The sequence below is a fragment of the Nothobranchius furzeri genome, chromosome 17 (assembly GCF_043380555.1).
Source record: "Nothobranchius furzeri strain GRZ-AD chromosome 17, NfurGRZ-RIMD1, whole genome shotgun sequence".
NCBI lineage: Eukaryota > Metazoa > Chordata > Actinopteri > Cyprinodontiformes > Nothobranchiidae > Nothobranchius > Nothobranchius furzeri.
Genome location: NC_091757.1, coordinates 44961308 through 44982058, shown reverse-complemented (window position 1 = coordinate 44982058; position 20751 = coordinate 44961308). Strand labels below are relative to the sequence as shown.

Sequence of the window (20751 nt, the reverse complement as noted above, 5' to 3'; positions counted from 1 at the left end):
GAGAACATTAATGAGGCTCACTCACAGCACCACCTGCTGGCCGTGTAGCAGACTGCCATGTCGTTCCCAGCTCTGGCCGCAGGGGGCAGCAGAGCGCCGCAGCAATACACAAGAGAACATATTACTTCCGGTGTTAGCTCACTTCTTTTGAAGAGGGAAAGTTAAACCAGTAACTTTTATTTTTCTAAAACAGCGATTAGATTTCTGGTACGATGTTTCAACCTATGTCTTTATTGGTTAGTTGGACACAGGAAAACAACAAGTTAGTACATAATTTTAAGGTAGGTCACAACTGAAATTAACGGCATAAAAATGTGTAAACTAGGCTGGTGTAATATTGGCTATCCAAAGCCAGTGCGATAATTGAAACCTTTAAACGTAAATACCATCCAAGGCTTTTTGGAAATGTTAAGAAACGTCTTAAACTTTTACATCAATCTGAGTGTTTTGTTATGCTCTAACGTCAGAACTGTCAAATAGTTGCCTACTACGAAAACATCTGGAATTTTGTCATCTTTTGATCTACCTGTTTTTTCCATTATAGTTTTTGAAAGTTATTAATATTTTTTCTCATTCTATGTCCATATGATGCAGTTTCTGTTAGAAAGCTGGCATGTAGGCAGCAAGATATACCTACATATGAACAATATCTGAAGCTCTTTTCTTCAAAAATATGATTTTTGTTTTATATTTTAACTATGCAGAACCAAGCCTTTGTAACATGTTGTGCATGAATGTACACTTGGATAGTGTCACGTGTGAAATCAGCAAAGGGTGTCACATTTCTCCCCAGATTACAAAGAAAGCTGTAAAATAGCATTATTTGTTGATAAATAATAATTAACTTTTTGGCTGAATTGAGGAAATTTTATAACACATCCTCATAATGTAATTACATGTTTTTGATTGTTTCAGCAGCAAGATCCGCAAGATGTTTTCAGCCAAGAACACAAGCAGAGTAGTCTGACACAGCGTTCCTCTGAGTTTGACAAACTTTTGAGGCAAATACAAGGTGTTTAATTTCCTCTGTCAGATCACTCATTATTTGACTTGAGGAATTGTTTGTTTTCATTTTTTTTTTTTTTTTTTTTGCAGGCATCCCTCTTGACAGACATCATGTAGAGCTAGAGCTTTCGGTGGTGTTTAATGCCTGTGTTCGTTTAACTGCTCAGTCTCAGCATGAGCAGGTTGAGCTACTCCTCAAACAAGCTAGAGAAAGAGGTAGGCCTCAGCCTGAAACGTTCATATGCGTCATTGGTAAAGAGCAGCTTCACTGAGAAACCATTTTTGACTCCTGATTATAATCAGTTACTCTGAGTTTAACATACAGGCTGAATAGGCCTCTACACCTATCTCCTTCATTTCTGATAGACTAAAGACAGAAAAATGCTCGGTTCAGAAAAGCCTGATAGATCTATGTCTCACTGTCTCGTAACATTCATGTTATCTCACGACGGGGAAGACTTGTTGTTTTAGCATCCAGGAAACAGCAGAGAATGTCTTGAATAGTAGAAGCTAACTGTTAGCATTAGCAACTCAACAACATGGTAGAACTCCTCCAGGCTTGTGTTATGGAGATCAAACAGCAATGATGCAGAGCAGAGTCATGTTGCTGTTTGTCAATCAGAGGCGAGATGTCTAAATATCAGTAAATATGACTCCAGTTCCTGCCTTCTGAAGCAGCTTTTTCCTCTGACTGACTTCTGTGTCTTCAAACAGACACCAGAGCTAGACCGCTTCCAGTCGGTAACAAGATGGCACCTGTACTTGGCTTAGCCGCAGTCACCGGCCACTTTTTCAAACTTTTCTCCACTAATCTCCTCTTTTCCACCTTGCTCCTGTCTGTGATCCTCCCCCTCAGCCTTATCTCTGCCTCTCTCGACTCCAACCCAGCCTGTCATCTTAGATAGCTTTGCTCCTGTTTCTTTGCCTGAGCTAGCCTAACTAGTTAACTCTATGAAGACCTCTGCATGCCCCCTCGACATCTTACCCTCATCTTTGTTTAAAAGTGCTTTTCAGTCCATCGGTCCAAACATGCTCTCTATAATTAATGCTTCTCTGGTTTCTGGTCAGGTACCTTCTTACTTTAAAGGGACTTTGTGGAGTTTTGAATTTTTATGCTCGCGATTGCCCCCTCAGGCCAAAAGCGTAACGGCAGCTTCAATAGTAGGCTCGTGCACGAGAGGCACATGCTGTACGTGCACACTCCTTAACAAAAATAACAGCTGAGACAGTCCCTTGTGTGTGTGTGTGTATGTGTGGCCGGGAGGACAGAGGACAGGAGAACGCGCAGCTAATTAATTAAATAAGTTCGTTATGTACCTTTCTCTTCAGCACAGCCGACAAAGGTTTAAGATGAAACAGCTCTTCTTAGGGTCTCTAATGACCTTCTGACTCACAGTGATGCAGGGGACTGTTCTGTTCTGGTCCTGCTGGACCTGACTGCAGCCTTTGACACTGTTGACCATCACCTGCTACTGGAGAGGCTGAGAGACTGGGTAGGCCTATCAGGAACTGCTCTGGAGTGGTTCTCCTCTTATGTCTCTGAGCACTTCTTTTCTGTGTCCGTCTCCAAGTTTAGGTCCTCCACCACCTCTCTTACCCATGGTGTCCCACAAGGTTCTGTGCTGGGGCCTCTGCTCTTCCTCCTCTATCTGCTTCCTCTTCAGCACATCCTGACCTCCTTCAACGGAATATCCTAACGTCTTTATGCAGATGACATCCAACTGTACATGTCCTTTAAGACCCATGAGATGTCTAAGCTGCAGCTGTTACACACCTGTTTAGACTCTATCAAAACCTGGATGGCTGGGAGCTTTCTTCAGCTGAATGAAGATAAGACTGAGATCCTCATCTGTGCCCCAGACAAGCTGGTTCCCAAAGTCAGAGACTCTTGGTCAGCTTGCTTCTCACACCAAACCTTCTGTCTGGAATCTTGGCATGACCTTTGACCCAGCTCTCACCCTGGATTCTCATGTCAGTTCTCTTGTTCGCTCCTTCTTCTTCCATCTCAGGAACGTTGCTAAGCTGAGTCCTATTCTGTCTCGCTCTGAACTTGAGACAGTTATCCACACCTTCATCTCCTCACGCTTAGACTACTGTAACTCTCTTTTCACGTGTCTGAGCAGAACCTCCCTGAACCGTCTACAGGTGGTTCAGAATGCCTGTGCTCGGCTTCTGACCAAGTCCTCCAAACACGCCCACATCACCCTGCTTCTCCTCCAGCTTCACTGGCTGCCAGTCAACTTCAGGGTTCATTTCAAGATCCTGGTTCTGGTCTATAGGGCCTTACATGGACAAGCACCATCTTACATTGGTGATCTTCTTAGTCCCTACACCCCCAGCTGGTCCCTGAGGTCCAGTGATCAAAGCCTACTGGTTGTGCAGCACCAGACTAAAGACCAAAGGTGACAGATCATTTGCTGCTGTGGCCCCCAGACTCTGGAACTCTCTCCCCCTGAGCCTGAGATCAGTGAACTCCTCCAAAAAGCAGCTGAAGACTCACTTGTTCAAGCTGGCTTTTGTATGACCTTCTTCACCACTCTCTCTTTATTCTGCTCTCCCCACCTATTCCACCTTCCTCAGGATCCACTGATTTCCCTCTTTCCTATTCACTCTCTCTCTTTCTTAACATTTTTTAAATCACAATTGTCTTTTTTTGCTAATTTTAAATGTATTTTTAACCATTTTCTAAATTATTTTTTATATTTTGACAATTTTTGTTTTTTGTGAAGCGCCTCGTGATTTTTATCTTGAGAGGCACCATAGAAATTATATTTTCTTCTTTCTTCTTCTTTTTTCCCAAGAGAACAACTTAAAAGGCATTCATTCCTATAAGAGACCACCCGCTAATGTATTAAAAATAGGAATAGAGTTGACCTTTAGTAACAGATACAAATTAATTCCAACTCTCTCGTTTCTCTTGTTGTGTTTTTACAGTTCTGCAGATGACTGGATGTCTTTCTGGTTCTTCGGACTCTCTTGTACTTTGGAGAGCGGTTCTCAAATCAGTGAGAAGCACAGCTTTTCATCACTGTGTACTCTACCTTCTCTCTCTGCAGTGGGCAGTATGGCTGACCTGCTGCCAGCTTAAAGCTATACAAGATTTTAAGGTAAATAAAGTTTTTTTTTTTTTTAGGAATGCTACCATCTCACTTTGTGCGGCTTGCAAGAATTGTAGCATCTTCACATTTGTTCATGAAACATCTAACATAAAATTAACACAAGGTTTCCAGTTCCAATGGAGCTGCACAGGCTAAAGCTTAGATTTACTTGTTTTTATGGACATTTAATTTTTTTTTCTTTTTTTAAATCCAGTTGGAGATTTCTGTTCTGTTGGAAACACTGAAGGAAAAAGGTGGGGATGATTGTAGGATGGAGGCAAAGGGAAAGTTCCCAAATGTTCCTAAACTGTTGATAAGTCCAATAAGGCTTGTTGAACTGTTGCAGATCTGCACCGTCATCACTCAAGGTTAGCACGCTCATACTTTTTCATAAATGAATTTGAAGTGCTGAATACAAGTTATTGTGATCGTATTTTAGTATTTAATTCATTCAATGCTAATAAATAAGACTTTTATTTAATAAAAATAAATTACAGCTAGGTATTTATGGAAAGTGCATGGAGAAAAATTTCCTGAGGTCATAATACATTTCTGCGACATACTGGGATTAAATTACCGTAGACCACACCAAGGATAGACCGATAGTCAGCCAATATATCAGGCCGATTTTTACCTTTTTTTAAAAATGTAAAGCTGCTTCTGCAGTTATGCCTCTTTAGCAAAGCAGATTTAACTGGCTATAATAAAAAAAACATATGAGTCGACCTCTAGACCTCACCCAGAAACTAATATAAGATGCAGATTTCAGTCACACTATGATCTCTCTGTGGTACATTAATTATTTTAAACCCAGACCTAATATTGTATTTCTCTGAGGTTTATTTTTAAATGCAGTCATTAAGAAATTCTGCTTGTGTGGAAAAAGGTTATTTACTTGTTGTTTTCTGTTTATTTAAGGTGCTGAAAAGCTGCATGAGGGTTTGGGCTCCGAGGCCCTGTCTGATCTTCAGGCAGCTTCTCTTTTACCTGCTCCCAGAGCTCTTATCGCGTATACACACCTCCTGTCTGGCTCTTGCCTCACTCACATGGTACAGATATTTATATGTTGCATATTCAAACACTAAAAAGAAGTTTCCAGGATTCTGTGCCTACAGAGCGTTTATGTATTTATGTTTGTGTCCAGAATCGCCCTCAGATGGCACTGCAGTGTTACAGAAAGGCCGTGGAGACCGACTCTGGTTGTGTTTGTGCCCTCCATCAGAGCGCACTCGTCTACCGGCAGCTAAAAAACTCACAGGCTGAGATCCAAGCCCTTCGTCTTCTGCACTCGGTGGGTAACACAAATCCGTCCAGACATGCATACACGGAGACATACGAGGACGTTTGCTAGATGCTCAACTCGTTTTAACAATGTCTCCTCACTGCAGATTAAATCAAGTTATTGTTAAACTTTCACTTTTAGACTTTACTTTTTAGTAAAATAGCTCAATTGAAAAAAAAACAGAAGAAGTTCTCACTGACATAATTGGTAGGCTGCTGATCTGGAGACTCATGAATGAAACCTCTCCTGTCCCACAGACTTTGTTGTTGCCATCTTCTACAGAGCCTTTTGAGGCTGGAACCCGTCTTCTCTCTCCATCCTTATTTCTGCGCAGCCAATCGCTGAGCAGCCTGCTCTCAGTCCCGTCTGCTCTCACTGTCCTTCACAGTCTGGCTCTCAAATGTGTGCTGCATGGCAGGTGAGGAGTCTCTGTAGGAGCCATATGTGTTGTTTTCATTTTCTTTCTGCATACATGAGAGGAGGCTTGGCCTCATTTGATTGGTAAAGTGGAAGCACCAGCCTACTTAAGCCAACGCAGATTAGACTCGGGGTGGCTGTGACGGGACAAGCAGTTTTTTAATGTGTGGCGAGGACTGTGGCTGTGTGTAACGGACTCCGCGGACTGTCGTTGGGGCAAGTAACGCACTCATTGAAAACCACTTTAACTGCAGTGAATGGATCATGACTTTGTGAAAGAAGACAAATAAATAAACATCATCAGAAATAAACACAAGCTGCAGTTCTTTTAAACGCACGTAAAGACCACCAACCGCCTCAGTAACCAGTAGTGCCAATGTATAGGGCATTGGTATTACAGTCTCTTCCAAAAAAAGTACTGACAAGAGCGGTAGAAAACATGTGCATTTAACAAATGTGTGTGTGCTGTTTTTGTAGAGTACCAGAGGGTGTGGAGCACTATCTGGATTTGATGGCTGCTCTACATTCAGAAGATCAGCCTGGAGTGAGAGGGAAATCAACAGACACACAAGTACATTTACTCTAAGAATTTCTAAGAAGTCACAGATCATTCAGGGAAAGAATTCTTCCTGAAATTCGATGTTTGTTCACTCAGGTGCACACTAAAGTCTCCTCCCTCCCCAAATTACCCAGCCTCTACCTGGAGGCTGGAGCTGCCTTGCTCATGGCCCAGCGTCCTGCCGATTGTATGGTGGTCTGCAATGAAGTCATTGGCACGATGCAGGAGTTGCTTCCAGAGAAAATTGTGTTGCAAGAGCCAGAAGAACGAAGTTTGTCTCGGACCGGGGACGTGAGAGTAGAAGGTGAGGATAGGCTGGAGGTGCTGATCTGCACGGCGGCTGCCTACCTCCTTCAGGGTCACTGCTACGCTAACACAAAGGACTGGAAGCAAGCTGTCACCCACTACACGAGGTTATTATAATGAAGCATGTTTTACTATGATCATATTTTTATAGATTATAACTGAAATGGTTGGTTTTATATGTGCCTCTATTACAGGTGTGTCGGCCTGCTGGTGAAGGTCCACTACAAAAACAGAGGCAAGTACTTATTTATGTTAAAGAAAAATCTTTATTTATTTTTTTGTCTAGTTTTGCTCATTTCTTGGTTATTTACAGGTTTCCAAACACAAACTCCCAGTCCAGACACAGATGTCCAATGGGGAACAAATGTTTGCATCCTTCAAAGGCTTAAAGGACTTTCATTAGCTGGTAGAGGCATCAGTTTCACCCAGATGGACCGGCTGAAAGAGGCCCTCAGAGACTTGCAGCTCAGCCTGCAGGCCCTCCCAGGTACTCGCAGCATAAATAAACATGCAGCTAAGCTCAAATGTATTTTGACGTATCACTATCATTACTGTGTCACTATAGATACTTGTTCATGCAGAGAGTATTCAGGTTATAATAAATGGTAAAATAATGCCTGTTGTTTTGGATGTTGCTAATTTCTCTCTAAAGCTGTTCACACTGCCTTCAGCTTATTTGACTTAAATGGGTGTAACCAAACTTCATTGGTTTTTCCCAAATCGTAACTTAACAGCATACTGTTTAGTCCCCAGTCAGTATTTATTTATTTTATGTTTGTGCATTTTTAAATAAACCCAGTCTATAAATTTCTAATGTGCATTGGTGTTTATGTTACGCAAAGGTGAATCAGAGAGTTGAGATGCACGTCTGAGTGTGTCAAAAAGTACACATAGCAACTGATAAACACAATCAGGCAACAAAGTCATATGGCTGCATCATTATTTAATTGTCTTGATGCTGCTTTTGCATTTAAGCAAATCTCAAATCATTTAGAATAAGTTATTTTGAAACTCCTTGTGGTTTGAAATTTTTGACATATGAGCCACAATGCATTAACACATTCGTGGCATCAATGTGTATGCATGTGCACACACTTTATTTGTGCAGATTGTTGTTGTTTGATGCTGTGTGTTTTGTCTCAGAGGGTGTGAGTGCAGGGCTGTGGTGTGGCGAGGTGTTGTGGAGGCTCGGCAGGAGGCGAGAGGCAGCAGCTTGTTGGGAAAAGACCTGGACCTCTCCCATCAAATCCCCAACAGAGTGAGAATCCTTGGACTGAATGTGCTTTCTCTCTCTCTCTTGTTTATCTGATTCTATATGCAGTTTAACACACACAAAGTTAAAAATGTTTGCTTTTGTTGTTGGAATTCAAATAGAAACTTCCTGGTCACATTTAGAAATCTAAATATGATCAGGAAGTTTATTTGAAATTTACATTTGAAGTGGATCTGCATATGCTTTCTGATGCTACAATTAGAAAATTATAATTCGTGATAATTTAATATGAGTTTGAAGCTGTAAGCATAAGAATCTAGGAAGTTAATCACTTTATTGGAATTTACTCCCAATGGTGTTTTTGTCTTTATGTTTTCAGGACTCTTCCTGTGTATGTCCAAGAACCTCAGACTGGCCCTTTGTTGGATTCCACAGAACTGCAAAACAGAATACATGAACTTCATCCTGTTTAGTCAGCTCAGAGACAGAAGGAGTATGCTCCATTATGCAAATATACACATTTTTTCTGTGCATTTTTGTTGTCAGTAAAATAAAGAAACACATGGGTGAGGTAGTAAACCTGACAGGTGGTTGAGCTGTGATCTAAAATTAATGCTAAGAATGAGTGAAATTATTGTCTGCCTTGACTCGGATGGAAACTAATTTCGAGTGATGCTGTTTACTACAGGAATATAACCCTACAGGATAGATGTCATCTTAAAAAGGAAAATTTTGTGTGTATGTGTGTGTGTGTGTATATATATATATATATATATATATATATATATATATATAGTAGACATCTAGAGGACGTTTGTAAACGTCAACGCGGTGCGCATTAACTGGATGTTTGGGGTTTGTTACGAGCCAATCAGAGAGCAGTTGACGACCTCCTCTCTCTCCTGTAACTGGCCAAACTTCATTATTACCCATGGTGACGGAAGAGACAGCGTTTCTGATTGGCTGTATAGCTTGACGGACTGTCTGAAGCCAATCAGAATACAAGAGGCTTGTAGCTCACCGTATAAGCGTAAAGAAGAAGAAGAAAGTGCTGCTCTTGTGTGATATCGCTGGGAACGTTCAGTAACGCTAACCGGTTAATCTTCAACATTAGCTGAAATATCTTTATTTATTATTAGGAATCCAGGTGGACCACAATGGCTTCGGGAGGGGAGTAAGTAGAAAAATATTTTAGTAGTAGAATGTTTAATTTTGGGACAGTGGCTATGAAAGATTGTGTTCATCGATAGCTCGTTGTGCATTAGTTTGAGTTGGCTAGGATGCTAACGGGGTCAGCTACTTCAACTTCGCACTTTTGTTCAGAGGATTAATGGCTACTAAAAATGTCATTTTAACCTCATGAAATGTTATTTAACCACACCGCTGTCTTCGCCCCAGTGACGGTATTGTGTTACTGACTTCACAAAGCACAGTCATCGCTGTCGTGCTTGAATGCTAACATTAGCTTAGCAACACTATCAAGGCCAAAGCCACCCCCGTGAAACTGGCCTATCCACCATTTATTAGCACGTCTTTGGAACTGGCGTGGAACTTTAAAAGCCACACAATTAAACACCGATATGATATATCTGAAATAACATTTTCTCGTAAGAATTTTTTTTTTACTGTGTCCGGTGACTCGTGGCGAATTGTCTAGTCTTTCTAGCAGTGCACCAAAGCAGGCTAATAGCGTTGATACAGCACTTTAAATGATTGACAATTTACCATAGCATTCTTCTTTCTTAGATTATAAATCTTAATTTAATTTACGTGCTCCTAAATATGAGCTGAAGTTACATTGACGTTTGACAAGCCACGATTGAAATGTGAGGTTTATCCTTAGAAGAAGGACCTTGCTAGCCAACAAAGTTTTTTTCCCCGGATTCTTTTGCTGTGTCATCTGGGCTTCTTTGCTCGCCAACCGTCTAGCTCCAGGCTAACATTAGCATGTTTCAGCGTGAAAAATAAACCACTTAGCTCGGGAATTTTCTCAAAACTTGTTGTCGTTTTTAACTTAGCTCATTACTTGCTGCTGTTATTTATGAGTTTGTGCCAATTTCCTCTTCTTAAACGTTAGGTGATCGGCCGTTGTGTAGACGACCTGTTCACACGTATCAGTACAACGTATGATAATGCTTTACCATATGATCACTACTTTAACGAAAATGAAATATTAATAATTTATATTGCGCAGTTACAAACTCCTTAAGGGTAAGCCTGTACTCAACAAATATTTCATTTATTTTATAAATCAAAATTTGTACAGATGGTGACAAAAAGCACAGTTATCTTGAAGGGAAGTGTCAATAATTTTAGTCTATATTTTTTGTTTTGGACCAATACTGTTGGTCTAACGAGCAAATTAAGAGAAACAAAGTGTAACCAATGCGGAGAATTAAATAGTGGTGGTTGTAAAAAAACAAATAAATAAATAAAAATTACATGGTAGCGCCAAATATAATGTGTATATATATATTACTACTACATTCTCTCAATAGGTACATTTTTTTGTTGTAGATGGCACAAAAGTATATTACGAAGGTCTATTTAAAAATTTTCTGTAACATTGTGTGTTTCTGTCTCATCATAGATCCAAAAATGATGATCTAGCAACTGCAATTCTTAAACAGAAGAGCAGACCCAACAGACTGATTGTTGATGAATCCATTAATGAAGACAACAGTGTGGTCTCTCTTTCTCAGGTTAGTTTATAAACTCTTGTCTATGGCTGTACTAGCATTTTCTAAACAATGATTTATTGGATGTAAAAATGAAATGTAGACCTTGAGAATTTAATCTGTAAAATTTCTTGATGTGTTTTAAGGCCAAGATGGACGAGCTGCAGCTCTTTCGTGGAGACACGGTGCTAATGAAAGGGAAAAAGAGACGAGAGACTGTGTGCATTGTGCTTTCTGACGACTCCTGTTCTGATGAAAAGGTTCGCATGAACAGGGTTGTTCGGAACAATCTGAGAGTTCGTCTAGGTGATGTCATCAGGTGGGGGAGGCACTTTATCTTGCTTTGTTTTACAAAAACTTTTAAATACTGAACAGCATTAACTGTAACATTTCCTTCAGCATTCAGCCTTGCCCTGATGTGAAGTATGGAAAGAGGATTCATGTTCTCCCAATAGATGACACGGTAGAAGGAATCACAGGCAACCTGTTTGAGGTCTACCTGAAGCCATACTTCTTGGAGGCTTACAGACCAATCCGCAAAGGTACGTTACGCTATCCTCATCCAGGACAAATAATTAATTGCGTTACTTTAATTATGCACCGGTATAGGCCAGAGCGTAATTTTAAAGTGGTAACTGTGTTCTTTTGGCTTCTGAAGGGGATATTTTCCTGGTTAGAGGAGGCATGCGTGCTGTGGAGTTCAAAGTGGTAGAGACCGATCCGTCCCCTTACTGCATCGTTGCTCCTGACACAGTCATTCACTGTGAGGGTGAGCCAATCAGGAGAGAGGTAGGCCTCATGTTCACCTATAATGTCATATGTTTTCTTTAACCCAAGAAGAGGTAAAAATTTAAACGTATCGTGTTTGGACATAAAGGATGAAGAAGAGTCCCTGAATGAGGTGGGCTACGATGACATCGGAGGAGTCAGGAAGCAGTTGGCTCAGATCAAAGAGATGGTGGAGTTGCCGCTTAGACACCCTGCACTGTTTAAGGCCATCGGAGTCAAGGTGAGACATTTAATGTCTCATTTTGTAAGTGGCTTTGTACAAATGTGTCTGCCAAATACATGGACATGATGTCTGCATTCTATTTGACTTCCATTGTACTATTTAGATTTGTAAAATAATAGCTAAACTATTTAGTTCACTAATGAAAACTTTAATTCTTCAACCCTTATGTAATTAATGTAATTAATTGTATACATTTTCAAAAGCTTAACTGGCACAAAACAAATTTATGGTTAATTTTGATTTTTAGTTTTGAGTTATTATTTTAAAAGATGTTTAAAATTTCAGAGAAACATAATAAGGATTTTAGAAAAGGTATTTTTAAAACAAATCTCTTCCTTTCTCCAGCCCCCGCGTGGTATTCTTCTATATGGACCCCCTGGAACCGGAAAAACTTTGATTGCCAGGGCTGTGGCCAATGAAACAGGAGCTTTCTTCTTTCTAATTAATGGTGTGATCAAAGATTATTATTATTAATTTGCAGAAATCTGCTTGTTTTGGTGCTACTGTCATATAATGTTCATTCCATCTGAACTCTAAATGTTTATCTGTGTTCCAGGCCCTGAGATCATGAGCAAGCTGGCTGGAGAGAGTGAAAGTAATTTAAGAAAGGCCTTTGAGGAAGCTGAGAAGAATGCCCCTGCCATCATCTTTATCGATGAACTTGATGCAATCGCTCCAAAGAGGGAGAAGGTGAGCACAAAAGTGTTGGCAGAATAGATAGATGGAAGGTTTAGCCTTTTTCTGGTTTAGATTTTCCATAGTAATAAAGAAAAAAAGATCGTGTTAAAATTTTTGCTTTCCAGTGGTTATCCTTTTCTGTGTGTTGACACTTTCAAATATTTAATAGTTGGCTGCTACATTTATGTACTTGAGTTCGATCAGGATAATAGTTTAGATGAAATAAAACTAATGAATTATTGAAACGATGTGCTTTGTGTTTTCCAGACTCATGGAGAGGTGGAGAGGCGCATCGTGTCTCAACTGCTGACTCTCATGGACGGCCTGAAACAGAGAGCTCATGTGATCGTCATGGCTGCTACCAACAGACCCAACAGCATTGATCCAGCTCTCAGAAGATTTGGTAATTTTATTTACGCTTCTAAATGTTTGATTTGTGTCTCTAAATATAGTTTGTTTCAAAGGGGGTTTATATTGTTTTTTTCTTAATAGGGATGCCAAACAGATATTTTGGAATTTTATCTATTCAAATGTTACAAAGAAAATGTGGAATTATGACAATAAATGAATAAAATTTAAAGCATTAGTTTAAATGGTTTTGACGGTATAAATGTGCATTTTTAAGACACTTAAATCATTACTGGACACATTTTCTTCTACATAGCTTTTTCTTTCACCTCTGGGCTGTGCTTGTTTTTGTTGGTTCTACAGTTCATGCCTGCTGGGTTGGTGACACCATCTCTGCCGTTCTACGTTTTTGAGATATGACTGATTGTTTCTGACAGGTCCACAGTGTGCCAGAAATGAATTTTGGCTAGTCAAATAAAAACTCTCTCAAATAGTGCCGTGTGTATAGTATAGTTGTACATTTTTTGCAGCATCATTAGAGCATTTCTGATGTAAATATTAGTTACTCTTGCTGTTACTCTGTAATTCATTTTTATGCGTATGATTTGAATGAACCTTCTCCGTTTCTAGGGCGTTTTGACAGAGAGGTCGACATTGGCATCCCTGATGCAACTGGCAGGTTGGAGATCCTGCAGATTCACACCAAGAATATGAAACTGGCTGAAGATGTCGACTTGGAACTGGTTTGTGCATATAGATTTATTTATTTATTTATTTTTTCTGCAGTTCTGGATTTTTATTTTTTTGTCCTAAAGTGTTGTATTGTGCTTGGAAACATCCATGTGCACTCTTAACTGTTGATACTTCATGTTTACTTCTTTGCATTTTAGGTAGCCAATGAGACCCACGGTCATGTGGGAGCAGATCTGGCTGCTCTCTGCTCCGAGGCTGCTCTGCAGGCAATTAGGAAGAAGATGGACCTGATCGACCTGGAGGATGAGACTATTGATGCTGAAGTCATGAACTCTCTTGCTGTTACCATGGATGACTTCAAGGTAAATTTGTAATGAAACATTAAAAATGGAATTAGAATAGAATGGCTTTACAGTTAAAAATGCCTTTGAGTCAGTTTTAATTCAGTGTAAAGTTAAAGTTCCATTAGTTGTCACACACACTGATGTGTGTGCGAAATTTGTTCTCCGCATTTGACCCATCCCCTGGGGGAGCGGTGAGCTGCAGACACAGCCGCGCTCGGGAACCATTTGGTGGTTTAACCCCCCAATCCCACCCCGTAATGCTGAGTGTCAAGCAGGGAGGCATTGGGTCCCATTTTTTCAAAGTTTTTGGTATGACCCGACCAGGAGTCGAACCCTGATCTCCCAGTCTCAGGACGGACACTCTACCACTAGGTCACTGAGCTGGTGTATTCTGTGTTGCAGTGGGCTCTAAGTCAGAGCAATCCATCTGCTCTGAGGGAGACGGTTGTTGAGGTTCCCAACATCACCTGGGATGATATTGGAGGTCTGGAGGATGTCAAGAGGGAGCTTCAGGAGTTGGTGCAGGTATGAGTGAGATTGAGAGATTTTTTAGAAATGTTGATGTTATACGTTTTAACAGGTGTAGTTATGTCTAATTTTACCTAATTTAGTACCCCGTGGAGCATCCAGACAAGTTCCTCAAGTTTGGCATGACCCCATCCAAGGGTGTGCTGTTCTATGGTCCCCCTGGTTGTGGTAAAACTCTGCTGGCCAAAGCTATTGCCAATGAGTGCCAGGCAAACTTCATCTCTATCAAAGGACCAGAGCTGCTCACCATGTGGTTCGGAGAATCGGAGGCCAACGTCAGAGAGATCTTTGACAAGGTAAGCGTGTCGTTCAGGATTAATACTTAAAGGTATAGCGCAGGATCTTGTTCTTCTGGTTCTTGATCCGCATAACCGGCAATCATTCTGGTGAAGCTTTCACGCAAGGCTGTCGTCATACATGCTTGTTCCTGGGCTAGTTGTCACTTCCCGCTTATTCTGTTTATGTGTAGAGCGATACATCTTCATCCCTCGCCGTTCTCACTGGGTTCTTTAGAAAATGGCCGAGAGTCTCAAAAGAAAAACCGTTCAAAATCTATGATAAGAAGAGAAAGGCCTCCAAAGTGGGAAATAAGACTATTTAGGAGGCTCTTTTCGACGATGGCGTGCGCTAAGGGCGATTGTTAGGCTCCCCACAGATGCCTCTGTTGCCGGTTTTCTGTTAGACAGTTAAGCTAAAGTTCGGCGTGCTATTTGGAGAAATTCATTTGGGATTACTGCGAGAAGTAGTGCTGCAAGGCCTGCAGTTACTTGTAAACAGCGTGCACGTAGATAACTGAGCGTTCTCTCTCGTGCATTTTTTCAAAACATGGAGAGGGCGGCTATCTCCTGAAATTCCGAAAAATCCTCTGCCGTACCTTTTTAAATCAACTCCCGATTTTTAACATTCCTTTCTGTTGCTTGCGTCTTCAGGCTCGTCAGGCTGCCCCATGTGTTCTGTTCTTTGATGAGCTGGACTCCATAGCCAAGGCTCGTGGCGGTAACGTGGGAGATGGTGGTGGAGCTGCTGACCGTGTCATCAACCAGATTCTGACTGAGATGGATGGGATGTCCAGCAAGAAGAATGTGTTCATCATTGGAGCCACAAACAGACCAGACATCATTGACCCTGCCATCCTAAGACCCGGCCGTCTCGATCAGCTCATCTACATCCCCCTGCCTGACGAAAAGAGCAGGATCAGCATCCTGAAGGCCAATCTCCGCAAGAGTCCCATCAGCAAGGTGCTTCTAATAATTATTCACTATGTGCAGCTGTGTTATAAAGTTATTTTTTTTTCCTGTGTTGAATGATTTTAAAGTGGGCAACCATCAGCTTACATAGACATGGAGAAGTTCCAAATTTAGTTTATGAGCGATTTTAGAAAAGATGAAGAACAATCTAATCTGATGCAATTCCATAAACTTTTTTCCCTCTTAAAAGGACGTGGACCTGGACTTCCTGGCTAAGATGACCAATGGCTTCTCGGGAGCTGATCTCACAGAGATCTGCCAGCGGGCGTGTAAACTTGCCATCAGAGAGAGCATTGAGAACGAGATCCGCAGAGAGAGGGAGAGGCAGACAAACCCATCAGCTATGGTCAGTAGTCGCTTTCTCTCCTCTTTAATCCTTTCACATCCGGTCACTCGTAGCTGTAAGTGTCATGCTTTAATTTTACTCCCTTTGTAGGAGGTGGAGGAGGACGATCCTGTTCCAGAGATCAGAAAGGACCACTTTGAAGAAGCAATGCGATTTGCTCGCCGTTCTGTCAGCGATAATGATATTCGCAAATATGAGATGTTTGCTCAGACACTGCAGCAGAGCCGTGGCTTCGGCAGCTTCAGGTACATTTTAACACTGTTGATGAATCCCATGTTCCTGGTTAGCTGTTTTTCTGTGACATTAAAATGTAAAAATTAAACTGAAAGCAGGTTTTTAAATGCTTGGTTATTGGGCTCCTTGGGTAAAACCACAAAAACAAGTGACTGTTCTGCCTTCCAGGTTTCCCTCCAGCGCTGCAGGTGGAAGTGGTCCAAGTCATGGCTCAGGGGGAACTGGCAGTGGTCAGGTGTTCAGTGAAGATAACGATGATGATCTTTATGGATAAAAGTACACTGCCCCACAGTGGTCAGTCCTGGGATCACACTTGTACAAATTCTCACCCGATTCCACATTTTTAGGACTTTGTGCTTCTTTCATGTGTTTCTTTTTTTTTTTTTTGTATAATTTCCCCTTGGAGAAAGCATGTTGCCACTTGGTTTGCCCTGACTTTCATGTGGGTGGGGAAATGGAAGATGAGTGAGAATTTTCCTAGAGACCGATGGGGGAATGGGGGTGGGCTGGTGTTTTGAGTGGCCTCAATCTCGTTATATCAAATAAAAAAAACAAAAAAACAAAATGACTATAGTGATGAGGTGTAATGCTAGAGTCTGGGGATAAACATTGCTGATGACTTTCTTTTTTAAAAATAAACAGTAGCATATAACATTAAAAATTTGTCAAGGTTATGTTGAAAATAAAATTTCACTGAATGGAGGCGGTAGCTTCTGTCTTTATTTAATCAGTGAAACAACAACAAAACAAGTTGATTAAGGTATAAAACGTGGATCAATACAAACAGGCAATTGTGACAAAGCTATCCGAATGATTGAATCTAAACTCTAATAACATCTACCATTTTTTTTGGGGGGGGACATTTAAGAAAATGCAGATCAGAAAAATCTTAATCTCATGTGGCTGAGAGGCGTTTCAGCTGTGGACTACAGAGGTTAACAGAAAATGGATTTTGGTTCTTAGTTTTAGTAAGTAGTCATTTTAACAAATGTAGCCAAAGAAGTGGAACATTTCTGATCTTATTCCAGTCTGCTTATTTTCCTCAATTTGTATTCAACGTAGACTCAGTAAGGATCATTAAAGGGGAAATGAGGATGGTGTGCGTCTCGAAACACTTTCTTGCCATCTTTCTGTTGAAGAAAAAAAAAAATACATGTAATTAAAAGTGAATCAGAGAAATGTTATTAAACACTTTTTCTCTGAACCATTTTTGAGCAGAGCACTAATGTTTTAGACAGAGTTTACAAAGGCAGTGAAAGACTGAGGTAGTATACAAGGCTCGAGCATATCACCTCACCTCGGTTGTTGGGACAACAAAGCGCATGTTGCGGTTTAAGGAGTCGATCAGCTCCATGTCCTCTTGTGACAGGGAAAAGTCGAACACGGCCAGATTCTCCTGGATCCTGGATGGCGTCACACTTTTGGGAATACATGCTACACCCCTCTGAATGTTCCACCTGCAGGGGTCAGGTAATGGTGCTTTATAATTACAGAAAGTGGCAAGGTGGAGGAATGAGGGCACGGGTGGGATTTGATCCACAGATTCCCGTGTGAGCGTCATGCGTGCTAACCGATCGTGCTAACCAGTCAGCCAAAGGGACATCCCCTTGGCCAAGTAGCCAGGGCACATGATCAATCAGGACACCGTGACAGGACGCTCACACTCACAAGAAGTTAACTGCATAAGTGAGTCACTGACATTTCCTGTCTTACCTGAGTATCACCTGAGCTGGAGATTTCTGGTATTTCTGGGCGATGTCTCCCAGATGGGGATCCTGGAGCAGACAAGGTTCATCGGCAGTGGCCCAGGGTCTGTCTCTGCTCCCCAGAGGACTGTAAGCAGTCACACAGATTGCCTTCGATCTGGGCGTGAGCATGGTTGGAGATGCAATGAGTTATTTTAATTACTCTTCTCTCAAATATGAGTATTATGAGTGTTTTACTTAGACATGAGACTGACCGACAATGTGCCAGGAGGTCTGTCTGAGACAGGTATGGGTGGCATTCCACCTGTGATCAATTGCACCAGATCAGTTGACGCTTCCTGTTTTTCCTCCCAATATTATTAATTACTTATTAGGAGGTGTATTTGTACCTGGTTCACTACAGGTGTGTGTCTGGCTGTGCTGATGATGTCATCGATCTGCCTGGCATTGAAATTGGACAGTCCTATGGCCTTGACCAGGCCTTTATCTACAAGCTTCTCCATAGCTGTCCAGGTATCTCTGTAGTGTGTGTCAGAGTAACAAATGCTTCCATCTTCTCGCCGAGGCATCAGCTCCGTCCCCCGCCTGAAACACACACACAGTCCTCAGCTTCACGCTCGGTTCTAGGTCACACAAGAGACTTGGTTTGTAACTCACTGAAAGGCAATGGGCCAGTGGATGAGGTACAGGTCCAGGTAGGAGAGACCCAGGTGGTCCAGACTGGTCCTGCATGCCTCTTCAACATCCTCTGGGTCATGCATGGTGTTCCAGAGTTTGGATGTGACAAAGACGTCATCACGCTGCAGAGCCTGAGGTTAGGGAACAAATTGTCCATCTTTCCTGACTGCAGCTGCCTTTTGGCATCAACCTTTTGATAATTTTAAGCACTTTCCTGCTACATTAACTGTGTATTAGACACATACTTGGTAATTGGAATGGATAAATGAGCAGCCTAGATCATCGTTTATTGTGTATTTTCTGTAGGATTTTATTTGATCCAGTTATTAATCTTAAAATTATGATGGCAGCTCGGTTCTGTTGCTCTGCACTGCTGCATAAGCAGTGTGAGGTGACTTTTTTCTCTCTCTCCTTGCACTGGCTGTCTGTCAGTGCCTCATGGAAGAGAATGTGGCCTCTTGTGCAAAATAGGGTTGCTGCGGTTCAATTCCGTGATATAAAATGCCCGATGGGAGGGAGAGAGGGTGTGCTGCGTCTCACTTATCGTTTTTCTCTCTTCGTGGGCTGGCTGTCTGTTGGTGCTCAGTTACCATCGCGACCAATTTGGTGCCACCCAAAAACTCCTCTTGCCCCCCCCATGAAATTTTTCTGGGAACGCCACTGGCTAAAAGTTCTAAAAACCTGTCAAAATGAACCTTAATTAGTAGGGACGGGGAACAATATCAGTGCTGATATCTAAATCACACACGGAGCATAAAGTAGTTTCTAACCTTTCCTGGTCCGACCCACTGAGCCAGAGCTTCTCCAACCTCCTGTTCATTTCCATAAGCAGCAGCACAGTCGATGTGTCTGTATCCGCACTCTAGAGCCGCCAGCACTGCCTGTTTCACCTGGAAATCAATTGCTCATTATTAATCTGCATTAGAACATGACAGCTTGATCTAAACCTGTGTGTGTGTGTGTGTCTACCTGTCCTGGAGAACTCTTCCATGTACCAAGTCCAATGATAGGCATTCTCTGCCTTGATGAGAGAGTCACAAACTTGCTCATGTTTCAACTCAGATGACCTAACAGATGAAAGACAAAAACCTGTGTGGGGTCTCCCTTTGTGATGGACACAGTCGACATCCAGTCATCATAACTAAGTGCTTAGGCTTTAAGAATCTGAACTCATTAGCTGCCTTGCAGCTGGGATCGTGTATTTTTCTGATTATTTTATGCTTGAAGAAGCCAGTAGCAGAACAAAAGTCATTATGCAAGAAAATTAAGAGTTGGGTGATCCACTTGCTGTAAGTTGTTTTCAAAGCCTCAAAGCAGAACTGTTAAGCTGATAAATACACCCTGAGTTAACCCAGCCACACTGCTGGAAAGGGCTGAGACAGCTTTACGACATTAGTCACACAGAAGAGTGTAGCTGGAGTCAATACATCCTCATCATTGGATCATAAAAAGAGTTAATGATGATCAGAGTTTACTGAGACAAGAGTTCTGACCTGATCTCACCTTCCGACCCAACCGCAGACCAGAACCTGCAAAAGAAATCTTCAAACGCCGCCGCAGACCAGAACCTGCAAAAGAAATCTTCAAACGCCGCCTAGAAGAGATGTTTCTCAGTCGATGGTCCTGTTTCTACCTAGCAAAGAGTTTGATGTATTCACCTCAGGTCTGTGTGTCCAGCTGAACATTAACAAGCTGAGGCCAAAGTCTGTGTTTATCTGTAACTCAATGATGGAAAATGTCGTTCTTTTTGTGTTTTGTCTCCCATGATGAGAAGTAAAGATGTTTTCTCAGCTTTGTTTGCTGTTCTGATAGCATTTTACGCTCCTTGCACAACTGAGTTTTACTTGTTTTTACAATTTACAAGCAAAACTGCTTAGTATCCCTTTAAAGGAGATGTACAGTTGGATGTCATCTGCATAAAGATGGTGTGAGATTCCTTTAAAAGACCTCAACATGTACTGGAGAAGGAGCAGATAAAGGAGGAACAGTAGAGACCCCAGCTCAGAACCTTGTGGGACACCATGGGTGAGGGAGGTGAAGAATGACCGAAACTTGGATATGGCTACAGAGAAGGAACGCTCAAATAAGTGGAGAACCACTTCAGAGCAGTTCCTGATAGGCATACCCAGTAGCAGGTGATGATCAACAGTGTCAAAACCTGCAGTCAGATCCAGCAGAACCAGAACAGTCCCCTGCATCACTGAGCCAGAAGGTCATTAGACCCTAAGAAGAGTGGTTTCAGTAGAATGAGCTCTGCAGAAACCTGACTGGCTATAGAGACAGGAGGGAGGATTGGAAATCAAGCAGAGCTATGCAGCAAATAACCACGTGCTGCAAGTCAAACCTGGACCTGCAGTAATTAAAGCTTTCAGCCTCTTC

At 41.7% G+C, this 20751-nt stretch overlaps 3 protein-coding genes across 6 annotated transcripts; 2 read left to right on the top strand and 1 right to left on the bottom strand.

Annotated features, from left to right (window-relative positions):
* Positions 1-99: 99 nt before the first annotated feature.
* On the top strand, positions 100-8464 carry fancg (FA complementation group G). 3 transcript variants are annotated; one of them, XM_015972561.3, is made up of 14 exons: positions 100-281; positions 919-1012; positions 1096-1221; positions 3940-4112; positions 4318-4471; positions 5022-5152; positions 5248-5394; positions 5643-5803; positions 6280-6373; positions 6458-6774; positions 6862-6902; positions 6981-7154; positions 7811-7925; positions 8260-8464. In XM_015972561.3, exons 1-14 carry the CDS (start codon positions 213-215, stop codon positions 8351-8353), a joined length of 1890 nt encoding a protein of 629 aa, XP_015828047.3. In that variant the 5' UTR covers positions 100-212; the 3' UTR covers positions 8354-8464. The 3 variants fall into 3 exon arrangements, with proteins under 3 accessions (XP_015828047.3, XP_015828046.3, XP_054587439.2); XM_015972560.3 differs by having other exon boundaries at positions 916-1012; XM_054731464.2 differs by lacking the exons at positions 919-1012; positions 1096-1221 and having other exon boundaries at positions 153-281.
* A 436-nt stretch (positions 8465-8900) lies between these two features.
* vcp (valosin containing protein) lies at positions 8901-16690 on the top strand. Its single transcript, XM_015972555.3, has 17 exons — positions 8901-9054; positions 10471-10582; positions 10705-10877; positions 10958-11100; positions 11217-11347; positions 11436-11567; positions 11916-12018; positions 12127-12260; positions 12516-12651; positions 13227-13339; positions 13487-13651; positions 14036-14158; positions 14245-14457; positions 15091-15399; positions 15599-15754; positions 15845-15999; positions 16157-16690. The coding sequence occupies exons 1-17, from the start codon at positions 9038-9040 to the stop codon at positions 16260-16262; spliced, it is 2421 nt and encodes an 806-aa protein (XP_015828041.1). The 5' UTR covers positions 8901-9037; the 3' UTR covers positions 16263-16690.
* Positions 16358-20058, bottom strand: akr1a1a (aldo-keto reductase family 1, member A1a (aldehyde reductase)). Of its 2 annotated transcripts, none has more exons than XM_015972565.3 (9): positions 19876-20058; positions 19342-19439; positions 19143-19262; positions 18352-18503; positions 18084-18279; positions 17949-17998; positions 17702-17851; positions 17286-17445; positions 16358-17118 (listed from the first exon to the last, which is right to left on the bottom strand). In XM_015972565.3, exons 2-9 carry the CDS (start codon positions 19420-19422, stop codon positions 17053-17055), a joined length of 975 nt encoding a protein of 324 aa, XP_015828051.3. In that variant the 5' UTR covers positions 19423-19439; positions 19876-20058; the 3' UTR covers positions 16358-17052. The 2 variants fall into 2 exon arrangements, with proteins under 2 accessions (XP_015828051.3, XP_015828050.3); XM_015972564.3 differs by having other exon boundaries at positions 19866-20007.
* Between the last annotated feature and the right edge of the window lie 693 nt (positions 20059-20751).

Bases quoted from the DNA above. Each gene is read 5' to 3' on its own strand.
- fancg (XM_015972560.3), top strand. From the start codon at position 213: ATGTTTCAACCTATGTCTTTATTGGTTAGTTGGACACAGGAAAACAAC. The intron at 282-915 runs GTAGGTCACAAC...TGATTGTTTCAG, and splicing joins AGTTAGTACATAATTTTAAG to CAGCAAGATCCGCAAGATGT. The intron at 7,926-8,259 runs GTGAGAATCCTT...TTATGTTTTCAG, and splicing joins CCCATCAAATCCCCAACAGA to GACTCTTCCTGTGTATGTCC.
- vcp (XM_015972555.3), top strand. The intron at 11,348-11,435 runs GTAGGCCTCATG...TTGGACATAAAG, and splicing joins GTGAGCCAATCAGGAGAGAG to GATGAAGAAGAGTCCCTGAA. The intron at 11,568-11,915 runs GTGAGACATTTA...TCCTTTCTCCAG, and splicing joins TTAAGGCCATCGGAGTCAAG to CCCCCGCGTGGTATTCTTCT.
- akr1a1a (XM_015972565.3), bottom strand. From the start codon at position 19,422: ATGAGCAAGTTTGTGACTCTCTCATCAAGGCAGAGAATGCCTATCATT. The intron at 18,504-19,142 runs GTTAGAAACTAC...CCCTAACCTCAG, and splicing joins AGTGGGTCGGACCAGGAAAG to GCTCTGCAGCGTGATGACGT. The intron at 17,119-17,285 runs GTGAGGTGATAT...TTTCTTCAACAG, and splicing joins TTGTTGTCCCAACAACCGAG to AAAGATGGCAAGAAAGTGTT.